This window comes from Pistacia vera, unplaced genomic scaffold, assembly GCF_008641045.1.
Source record: "Pistacia vera cultivar Batoury unplaced genomic scaffold, PisVer_v2 Contig1045, whole genome shotgun sequence".
NCBI lineage: Eukaryota > Viridiplantae > Streptophyta > Magnoliopsida > Sapindales > Anacardiaceae > Pistacia > Pistacia vera.
The window spans coordinates 22,392-34,486 of record NW_022195077.1 but is presented as its reverse complement, the minus strand read 5'-3'; the positions used below and the strand labels follow the sequence as shown (position 1 = coordinate 34,486).

Below are 12,095 nucleotides of genomic sequence, written 5' to 3'. Positions count from 1 at the left end.
GTAAAACTCAAATCTATGCCTAACTCTCATATGCCCCACCTCCTTTTCGTGAAGAGAGATGCTCATTTATATACCTTTTAGGTCAATGTAATAAATGCTTTTACAAGTTGCTCTGACACGTGGGGACCACTCTTTAATCTTTATCAACTTTATTTTGATAAAGTTGGGACAGGTGTGCAGTCCTCATCCACTCATAGACAAAACTTGAATCTATTGGATTGGTGACAGCCGTATCTCTTCTGTCTTGGGGCGACGTGGCAGCTCCTAGATGGTAAAAAGTCTTCATGATTTAGGCACAACAATTGTATATAATCATTTTTGTATGATCAATTTATATGACCTTATGACTAATTTTCTCTTTAAGACAAAACCTTAACGATTTAAGAATAAAATTGATATGACTAGACAGAGGAATCTCTCCTGAAGTTTTAACATTAATAGTTTTGGCCTTTGGTTTTACGTCAGCACCTCTCAAGAATATTTGATGGATTTTTTGTTAAATATATAGTATATGTATTTGTTGTATGCTAAATGTTGTTAAAAGTAATGCAAATTTAAAAGAAAGTTATATATTTTTTGTAATTATTTAAAAAAAGAATCGTGTTGATGGTGGAGGGATGCCAAATTGACCCAAGAGCTCTTAAACCCGAACGGCGTATCGAGACTGCAGGCTCGGATATCCCATTGACTCAAGTAAAGAGACCAAACGTAAACGATTAAAATTAAAAATAACAAGATTTAAGCAAAATTAAGATTGGCCAATTTCCTTTCCGTGTGGAAGATTGCTGAATTGTAGACTTCACTTATCACAAATCTAACAGCTTTAGCCCTCTACTGAGTCGTTATGATGAGGATGGGCTTGTCCTTGTTGGGTGACTCCCACGACTAAGCGCTTATCCTGTTGGGTGACTCGGTCTTCACTCAAGAATCTTTAGTCATCTTCATGCAAGGTCTTGTCTTGGTGTCCACTCAAGCATATCACGTCATCTTCTTCAAGTGTTTGTTTTGATTTTCTTTGCAATTCACAGGGAAGTAGATCACACGCACATATATGGGAATATTTACTTGNAAAAAAAAAAAAAACCCATAAAACATAGCAGTAGAACCAAAAAAAATTATAAGACATTCAACGTTTTCACATTACTTTCATATCAAAACATAAAACAATAACTTAGATTTTATTTAAGAAAGCCTGATAATAACCAAAAAATTAAAATAAAATAAAATAACGAAAAAATTGTAGAAAGCTAAAAATAAGAATCATAATGTGAAACAAAACCCAGATTTTCTCAACTTCGATAAATATGAACAGTATGAATAACGTAGATCTAAACACAATAATAAGTAGCTACACATAAAAATTAAGATTTGTCACATTCTATAAATATAAAACTATAATAACATTAATCTAAACACAATAATGCATTTATTAAAAAAAAAAAAAAATCGTTCGCTATAATTACTTTCTTCATTAAAAAAACTAAGTCATAAACATTATTAAAATAAAATAAAAAAAGAAACAAAATCAGATCTGAAAAGAAAAAACAACACTAGATCTAGTGTAAAGAATGCTTACCAAAAACTGTGTTAATTGGGTTCATGGCGACTTGGTTCTTAGCAGCGTCACCAATGAGACGCTCTGTATCGGTGAACCCCACATAAGACGGCGTCGTTCTATTCCCTTGATCATTGGCTATGATCTCCACTCTATCGTGCTGCCACACGCCAACGCACGAGTACGTGGTACCTAGATCGATACCGATCGCCGGACCTTCTCCTTTTCCGGCCATTCTCACGAAACAATATTATAATGAAATTAAATTCTTAGAGAAAAAAGAAAAAAGAAAATTTGATCTGTTGTTTGTAAATAACAAACTGAGTGGTTGTGTGTTAGGCTAGGGTTGAGTTTATATAGATGTTATGGGAGATTCGTTCTAGAATGTTCCGTGGTCTCGAGGAATTTGCAGCCGTTGATGGGAGGGTAATGGACGTCTTAGATTGTTGAAATATGGTCTTGGAATTTGACTACGTCGGCTACGCGCCTTAAGATTTAGAATCGTAGAGGGTTTTGTTTTTGAATTAAGAAAACGTTGTTTGGTTTAAATTCGAACACGTGGAGGTCATGCTGAATTTCTTTGACTGGGCCTATCACTCCTCTTAAGAATAATTGAGCCCTGATGGGCCGAATTCAGAACACATGATTCATGAATGTGGCCATAATATCCTTTTTGTCCTCTTTATTTATATTTATTTGAATTATCACTTTTTAGGGCCAAGCGAAAGTAACCAGCTTCTCAAACTCTAAATCACATTAATCAACACTTATTGTGATGCCTATAATTCTTTATATTTTTTTAGCCTCCGATGATCTTGACAGTTTTGGTTTCCAATTAACAAAAGTTTAGGTCACTGATCGATTTAAAATAAAAAGACACGACATATTGTAGATGCTCGGAATCCACAATCCCGAAAATTGGGAACATGGCAATATGTTAAACAAGAGAAAAACGAAGATTCTTGACATCGGGATGGTGCCAGCATGGGAGACTCTGGCGCCCAAATTAGAAATATGTTCGAAATTTAAATAGAAATAGAAAGTAAATTGTGTTATGTGTGAAAGCAATCGTGATGGTGTGGATGTATGAATGCTAATGCTGGTCCTCCGAAGAGGTTCATCGGTCCTCTGGAAACAGGTGGTCTGATTTTTTGGGGAACGGTAGCCAAAACGTCTTAAAGAGTGAGATAGCTTTTGAGAGTATTTTAGAAGAGATTTGATGCTTAGTATGAGTTGCCTGAAACCCCCTTTTCTTATGCTAGAAAGGGTGTATTTATAGAGTTTAGAGGGAGTGCCGTTGGTCTTCTGAAAATAACGATCCTCCAAGGTTTCAAGAGACAATTTCAAGATACTAGGATGCAGTTTAAAGATATTAGGATGCATTTTCGAGACATCAGGAGGCGATTTTGGTTGACTCAGTCTGAATAAGGTAGTCCAGGACCTTGGTTTGATCTGTGGGTCTAGGCCCGCTTGAAATAGATTGTTGGGCCTTGTATGTTGGGCCCTGACTTGATTTGGTCCTTGGAACTCTGGACTCTTGTCTTGGGCCTGCATCTGACTTGGCCCTTGGACATTGTTTGCTAGATTGAAGGCTTAGGCTTGGGTTTTCAACATGCTTTTTTCCCCTATACACATATTATATTAAAGCAGATTAGATAATACTTTTAAATAATATTTCAGATTAAGGTATATGTAATGTACGAAGATATGATATTAGAATATATTATTGTTATGTTTTGTAGGTTGAAATTGTTATAACTAATGTTTGGTTTGGCCTAGAGGTTGTTACGTTACGTGCGATCAAATTTAAATGTGCTTAGTGTAAACTTAAGTGGATAATTACCCATATAAATTCCTAAGTATAAAGCAAGTGTAGATACTATTCATTAAAAGATACTTATAGAAATTATAAAGGAAAGAAAAATACAATCATATATTCTAATCAACGTAACCATGAAACATAAGTACGCAGATATGCTTCTGCCTAGGCCCTAGCAAGTGCTAGCATATTTCAAAACACTTAGAAAAAGCTTAGTCAACATCCTCAATCTTGACACCACCCATGGCGTAGCTCAGGAAAGCTTCATCATCAATGCCAACTTCAATGTCACCATCGTTTTCCGAAAGAATTTCAAAAACTGGGCGACAAATTACTTCAAGCTCCTTCTTCTTGTCCTCGTAAACGTTTGCCTCAACAACTTCGTCGCTTTCATTAAGCCACTGAATGACACGATTAATATCACCCAAAATCTTCTTCTTCTTACCAGCAGGGAGCTTAGATGCTATCATCTCAGACTTGACAATGTGCCTCATTTGGCAGACATAACCGTCCAGAGAAAGCTTGGCCTCAACCTTCTTTTTATACTCTTTATCTTCAGCCTCGTACTTCTCTGCCTCCTTAACCATCTTCTCAATTTCATCCCTAGACATCCTCCCCTTATCATTGGTGATTGTGATCTTGTTCGTCATGCCAGTGGTCTTGTCCTCGGCTGAGACATTCAAGATTCCATTTTCATCAATTTCAAAGCAGACATTGATCTGAGGAAAACCCCTTGGAGCGGGTAGAATACCGAAGAGACTGACTCTTCCCAAAAAATTGTTATCCACAGTTTTTGCCCTCTCACCCTCGTAAACGTCGATCCAGACAGCAGGCTGAAAATCTGCGCAGGTTGTGAACACATGTTCTTTCTTTGTGGGGATCGTAGTGTTCCTTGGGATTAAAACAGCCATAATACAACCTCCAACTTCAATTCCAAGAGAAAGAGGGGTAACGTCCGTGAGGACGAGTCCCTGCATAGTCTCATTACCCTGACCACTCAATAGGGCAGCCTGAATTGCAGCACCGTAAGCAACAGATTCATCTGGGTTAATGTTTTTACAAAGGTTTTTTCCATTGAAGAAGTCTTTCAATAGCTGCTGCACTTTCGGAATCCTGGTTGAACCGCCAACAAGGACTATATCATGGACACTATTCTTGTCCATCTTAGCATCCCTCAAACAATTCTCAACCTGTGTAATACACTTGCTGAAGAGATCCATGTTGAGCTCCTCGAATTTGGTACGGCTAATATTTGAATGGAAATCAATTCCCTGAACCAAATAATCAACATGAATTGAAGTTTGAGAAGTGAATGAAAGAGTCCTCTTGGCCCTCTCGCACGCAGATCTCAGTCTCTGGAGAGCTCTAGGTTTTTGACTGACGTCTTTCTTATACTTCTGCCTGAACTCCTTAACAAAGTGATCTACCAGGTTGTTATCAAAATCCTCACCACCGAGATGGGTGTCTCCAGAAATGGCCTTCACTTGAAAGGTATCTTTATCAATGGTAAGCAAAGACACATCAAAAGTACCGCCCCCAAGATCGAAAATCAAAACATTTCTTTCACCGGCACCGGAATTCTTCTTGTCGAGACCATAAGCAATGGCTGCAGCAGTGGGTTCATTGATGATTTTCATAACATTTAGTCCAGCAATTTCACCAGCATCCTTGGTGGCTTGACGCTGGGAGTCATTGAAATAGGCAGGAACAGTGATAACTGCATTCTTCACCGTTGAACCATGAAAATCTTCGGCAATCTGACGCATTTTGGAAAGTATCATGGAAGAAACGAACTCAGGAGCCAACTGCTTCTCTTCTCCCTTGCTTTTGATCACAATCATTGACTTTCCGCCATCACCATCAACGACCTTGAAAGGCCATAACTTCATATCTCTCTGGACTGATTCATCGTTGAATCTTCTACCGATCAACCTCTTTGCATCTACAATTATAACGTACAATATTGTAGGATGAAGCATTATAACAATCTAAAGGTTAAATTCATGTTGAAGATGAAAATAAAACTACTATCTTATTCTAATTCAATAAAACTAAACCAGAGAAAATGTAAAAAATTCTTACCATAAACGGTGTTCTTGGAGTTCATGTCAACCTGGTTCTTTGCAGCTTCGCCAATAAAACGCTCCTTATCAGTAAACGCCACATAAGACGGCGTCGTCCTGTTGCCTTGATCATTAGCTATGATCTCCACTCTGTCATTCTTCCACATAGCCACGCATGAGTATGTAGTCCCTAGATCAATTCCGATTGCAGGTCCATCTTCCTTTGCAGCCATTATTTCTAAGAGATTGCTCTTTAATCAGAAGAAAATTAAGAAGAAAATAGAACGTCAAAGAAATTTGTATTTCTGAACGACTGTGTAATTCTGTTTAAGAGACGGGCACAGTATATATAGATACGAGGATATTACTTCTTCATTAAGTTCTCGATGAATCGCGTGCACATCAGTCGTTTTAAGTGTTATCTATCATTAAAAACTGTGTACAGGAAATTGATATGACCAGCAACTTATTTCCGAAGGCATTCTTCTTTTACGGAGAATAGAATCCCACTACAACAAACTTTTCTTTCCACCTCTAAAATCATTGTCTTCAGGCCCCTCCTCATCGAAACCTTAGTTTCTAGGCTTCTAGCTATATTTACTTTTAAAAACATTATTGTTCATCACTTTTTAGCTTAGTTTGAAAAAGCTTTAGATTTTATTGTGTTTTGTTTTATTAATATGAACTATCATGCAATATTTTTTAGTTGTTAAATAAAAACCAGAAAACTATTGTTCCAAAATTAATAAATTCTGTGTTTCATAATAAAAATTTAGGAAACTGCCCACCTTAGCTAATTAAATCATTAAAAAAATTAATTATGTGTAGCCAAATTTATTCACTAATTAAATTGGATAAACTAAACTTCAGGTTTTAAATATTTGTTAAATTTATCTCCAAAATATATACAGTAAAACTTCTTTATAGTGATATCCTATAAAAGAATAACTTTTATATATTCATAAAAAACTTTAATCTCAATTAACTTGGGGATAGTTATAAATAAAAATAAACTCTACGTTGTAATAAGTTATAATTTTTCTAATTCTCGTCTCAAGAAAGTTGTCTCTACATAGTAATAATTATTTGTAAATTGCAAAAAAAAAAAATGTTATGTTATATTAAAGGTTATTTGGCACAATGATTTAAGAGTTGTTATCACATCTTTTAATTTGCGGATACGTAATAACTCGTTAGCATGAACACTTTCTCGTTGAAGCAAAAATATTTCTAACTTCTCAAGCATGTTTAGATCTTAATATTTTATATTTTCGTACTATCATTCTCAAGATTATTTCTTTTTTCTTCTTATCTAATTGTAGCAATGATTACTAAAACAATGAATTGAAATCTTAATCCATACCACTAAAACGTGAATTATAAAATAATAAATCAAAATATTAATTTTTGTAATTACACCTCTATTAAGTTATAAAATTAGTTTCCATCATTGTGACTGTAGAGAGGTTTTAGTTTAATCGGATATAGTGGGAAGAAAAAAGTCACTTAAAAGAATAATACTCTGTTTCACCCATCCATCATTTGTATTTCTTTGTTTCGTCTAATTCATCACTTGAAAAATATTTACATGCATTATTGAAGAGATCCTATCCCAAAAATATAAACAAAGAGTGATATATAGAAATGGTTGAATTAAATGTAAGAGTGCGAAAGCTTTAATTTGTTGTCGCCTTGTCGGATATAAACTCTCATCTGAATGTCTGATCATATAGTACAGCTTCATGCATTCCTTTGAATAGGACCTTTTTTCTTTGCTTTTTTGTTGCCTTATTGAAGAGGGTAGCTTCCAGAGGAAGAAGCTTAATTTCATATTGTTGAATTAACTGAATTCGTCCCACAAAAGAACTGAATTGAATTCATACATACAATCTCAATTCTAGACATTGTCAATTAATAGAGGTGGGCAAGGATTGGACCCAATCAGTCCCGCGTCCGGGCCCAATGGGTCCAATCCCAAATTGGTTTAAATTCGAACACGTGGAGGTCATGCTGAATTTCTGTGACTGGGCCTATCTCTCCTCTTAAGAAGAATTGAGCCTTGATGGGCCGAATTCAGAACACATGAATGTGGCCATAATATCCTTAGCCGTGCGCTTGGTTCATTATTCTGATACCTTTTAGAATAATATTTTGAAAAAAGTAAAATTGGATGCCTATTACAATGTAGGATTTAAAAATTAAAAAAAAAACCTCCTAGGTTTGTTTATTTACTAAACACCCCTATAATAAAACATTAAAAATTAACAAAAACATCCCGACCCACTCATTAAATACCGACAGCTGGCCACCACCGCCGAAGGGTGGCCGAAGTCGCCGTATCGGCACACAACAGGCTGGATCTGACTGGTCGTGCGTCGATATGGCATTTTTCATCTGACCGCATTTGGTCGTCAATGACCAAAGATTTGGCTGTCAGTAGCCAAATCTTTGGCCGTAGATCTGGTCGAAAAAGGCTAGATTGACGCACTTCCGGTCAGATCCAGTGGTAGTTCGTCATTATACTAGATTCCGATCAGCTTCCGACCGAAATCTGGCAAATGTGGGTTGGTAGGGTGTTTTTGTCAATTTCTAAATTTTTTTTGGGGGTTGTTTAGTTAAATTAACAAACCTAGGGGGTTTAAAAAAATTAAGTAAAATATAATAATATTTTGAGAATAAGGAAATAAATGTGTATTTTGGATAGGATAGAGAATAGGGTAGGGAAAAATTGTGTACCAAAAGGGCCCCAATCTTCTTTATTTATTTATTTGAATTATCACTTTTTAGGGCCAAGCGAAAGTAACCAGCTTCTCAAACTCTAAATCATATTACCCAACACTTATTGTGATGCCTGAAATTCTTTATATTTTTTTGCCTTCGACGATCTTGACAGTTTTGGTTTTTAATTAAAAAAAGCTTACATCATTGATCGATTTAAAATAAAAAGACATGACATATTGTAGATGCTCAGAATCCACAATCAAGGAAATTGGGAACGTGGTAATATGCGAAACAAGAGAAAAACGAAGATTCTTTACACAGGGATGGTGTCAGCTTGGGGGACTCTGATGCTCGAATAAAAAATATGTCTAGAATTTAAATAGAAATAGAAAGTAAATGGTGCTATGTGTGAAAGCAATCGTGATGGTGTGGACGTATGAACGCTAATGCTGGTCCTCAGAAGAGGTTCGTCAATCCTCCGAAATGGTGGTTTGATTTTTCGGGTAGCCAGAATGTCTTAAAGAGTGAGAGAGCATCTGAGAGTACTTTAGAAGAGATTTGATGCTTAGAAGGAGTTGTCTGAGCTGCCCTTTCTTCTATTTGAAACTTGAAAGGGTGTATTTGTAGAGTTTAGAGGGAGTGCCGTTGGTCTTCCGAAAATAATGGTCCTTCGAGATTCCAGGAGACAGTTCTAACAACATATTAGGATGCAATTTCGAGATATCAAGAAGCATTTCTGAAACATCAAGAGGTGATTTTGGTTGACTCGGTCTGAATAAGGTCGTCCAGGACCTTGGTTTGATGAGTGGGTCTGGGTCCGCTTGACATGAATTGTTGGGTCTTGACTTGATTTGGTCCTTGGAACTCGTTTGCTGGACTCTTGTCTTGGGCTTGCATCTTACTTGGTCCTTGGACTTTGTTTGTTAGACTGAAAGCTTAAGGTTTGGGTTTTCAACATGATTTTTTGCCTATATAATATCAACAATGCTACAGACACCGACACTATACACCGAATTGTTACACCGAATTATGTGTCCCATGACTCAGACTAGCCACATATCCCATGAATCAATATTTTGCGAGTGAACGGTCATTCATCAATTATGGACGGTCGTTCACTGTTATTGGATGGGAGTCCATTATATGTGGACGCCCGTCCATGCGAAATGAACGATGAACTCCCATCCATATTATATAGACGGGAGTCCATTTACTATGGACGGGAGTCCATATAAACTACACACCTGTGCATACTTAAATTAAAAAAGTTTCTGAACAAAAATAATGGACGGGCGTCCATGCGAAATGAACAATGGACGCCCATCCATAAAATGGCAGGAAAGAAAGACGAGCTTCAATCTCTTGCTCTGACTCAGAATATTACTCCTCCGAGGACATAGATATTAATAATCACACGTTGACAAATGGGCATCAGAAGATGTCAAATGCCTCGAGGAAGAAAGAACGTAGAACAAAAAATTCAGAAGTTAATGGCAGGAAGCAGAACTCGGTGTCTACAACCGACGAAAATGAAGCTTCAGACTCTGATGAAAACCTGGAAGCATTCAGCAAAACACAGACATCGGATAAGGACGTGGGGGGCCAGATATCTGGATTAAAGCTTGAGCTTGAAGCCTTGCATAGCCAGAAAACAGATTTGGAATTGTGGATGTGAGCTGGTATCCTAGAGATATTGTAAACCATGTAAATCACACATCTAATTCTTAGGAGAAATTATAGGAGATTTGTATGATATTTTCTTTGTGTAGAATTCTTCCTAGAATAGGATTCTTCTCTGCTCTGTTTTCCTATTCTGTTCCTAGAATATTTGTATATATATTCTACCTCTATACGTGAGAAGAATACATAGGAATCTATTAAAACCAAGTATCTCTGTTTACATGGTATCAGAGCCAGGTTCCTCAAACCCTCCATAATCTTTATTCCTTGAAATTTGTATTCGAAAAAAATGGAACAATCGAAAACTATTGTTCCAGCAACAACAAGCAATACACCAATTATTATACAACAAGACAATTCCGTTTTTCCCACAAGTATCATTCTAGATGAAACTAATTATTCATTATGGTCTCAACTTATGGAGATGCGCATTGGAGCACGTAACAAAGCTGGTTACCTCACCGGAGCAGCAGCAAAACCTATAACTGAAGATCCTAATTTTGGAACATGGATCATGGAAAATCAAAAGGTGAAAAGTTTGCTTATTGATACAATGAGTCCATCACTAATGCAACGATTTATTCGTCTTTCTACAGCCAAAGAAGTATGGGAAGCTGTTTCAAAGACATTCTATGACGGATCTAATGAGACTCATCTTTTTGAATTGAATCAAAAGTCCTTCTCTATTCGACAAGACGGTAGACCATTGTCTACCTATTACAATGAACTGGTGGCTATTTTTCAAGAAATTGACCACAGGTCAACTTCTCAAGAAGAAACCGTTGAAGGAGTGATCCAGTTGAATTCAGTAATGGCTAGACTTCGAGTTCATATTTTTCTAAGTGGGCTTGACTCTGAATTTGATCAGGTTAGAGGAGAAATTTTACGCAAAGACCCAAAGCTGGATTTAGAAAGTACATATGCATATGTAAGGCGGGAGTATCAACAAAGGCAAGCAATGGGAGGCACTCGATTGATTCCTGAACACACAGCTATGGTGGCTAACCAAACCCGCCTAGGATCATCATCTAGTCTTGGAAAAAATCGCAAATCTGGTAAGAATAATAACTTTATGTGTGATCATTGTGGTGAATCAGGTCACTCAAAACAACGCTGCTATGAAATCATTGGCTATCCTGACTGGTGGGATTTTACAAAAGAACCATGAAAAAAGGCTATGGGCAAGGCGATGGTGACAACCATGAACGAAGCAGAAGGTGATGGTGAAGGAAAAACACTACTTGTAGCAAATGTTGCCCATTCAGGTATTGTGGGTAAGGCGAATGCTTTCTCTACATTTTCTATGAATAATATTTGGATTATTGATATAGGTGCATCTGATCATATGATTAGAGATTCTAAGCAATTAAAATCTGTCCAACCTTCCCCACAGTCAATTATTTCCACGGCTAATGGTACCCAATGTTTTATCGTTGGGCAAGGATCTATTACCTTGTCAGATACCCTTACATTGAATTCTGTTTTAGCCATACCATCTCTTGAAAATAACTTGTTGTCAGTTGGACAAATTACTTTTACTCTTAATTGTACTGTAACTTTTTGGCCTTTATTTTGTGTTTTTCAGGACATTTTGACCAGGAAGACACTTGGTTATGGTGTTAAACAAGGAAAATTGTACTACTTGGAGTTAACAAAAAATGGAGGACAAAAGTTTAGTCAAGCTCATCAGACAAGTAGTCGTGAACACAATAGGAAAACTATTTGGCTATGGCATCAACATTTGGGTCATCCTTCTTTTGGATATCTTAGGAAGCTACAACCTCATTTGTTTTCAAATTTAAGTATTTCAGATTTACATTGTAATGTTTGTGAATTGGCTAAGAGCCACCGTGTTCCATATCTCCCTAGTTTAAATAAAAGTTCTGAGCCATTTGCAGTTATACATTCAGATGTATGGGGACCTGCAAAAATTCCATCATTATCTAAAGCTAGATACTTTGTTACATTTATAGATGAATGCACACGTATGACTTGGATATCATTGCTTCATAAAAAAAGTGATGTTTGTATAGCCTTTCAGGAATTTCGTAACATGGTGAGTACCCAATATCAGAAACAAATTCAAGTTTGGCAAACGGATAATGCTATGGAATTTATGGATACTTCACTTGAACATTCATTGAGATAGCATGGAATTCGTCATCAAACTTCCTGCACCTATACTCCACAACAAAATGGCTTAGAAGAGAGACAAAATAGACAGATACTGGAAGTAGTACGTGCTTCTCTTTTGGAA

The 12,095-nt window shown here is 36.6% G+C and overlaps 1 protein-coding gene across 1 annotated transcript; it reads right to left on the bottom strand.

Moving 5' to 3' along the window:
* Window positions 1-3,562: 3,562 nt before the first annotated feature.
* On the bottom strand, window positions 3,563-5,741 carry LOC116127297 (heat shock cognate 70 kDa protein 2-like). The gene is made up of 2 exons (XM_031412961.1): window positions 5,457-5,741; window positions 3,563-5,316 (listed from the first exon to the last, which is right to left on the bottom strand). Exons 1-2 carry the CDS (start codon window positions 5,668-5,670, stop codon window positions 3,587-3,589), a joined length of 1,944 nt encoding a protein of 647 aa, XP_031268821.1. The 5' UTR covers window positions 5,671-5,741; the 3' UTR covers window positions 3,563-3,586.
* Between the last annotated feature and the right edge of the window lie 6,354 nt (window positions 5,742-12,095).

Bases quoted from the DNA above. Each gene is read 5' to 3' on its own strand.
- LOC116127297 (XM_031412961.1), bottom strand. From the start codon at position 5,670: ATGGCTGCAAAGGAAGATGGACCTGCAATCGGAATTGATCTAGGGACT. The intron at 5,317-5,456 runs GTAAGAATTTTT...TTATAATTGTAG, and splicing joins CTCCAAGAACACCGTTTATG to ATGCAAAGAGGTTGATCGGT.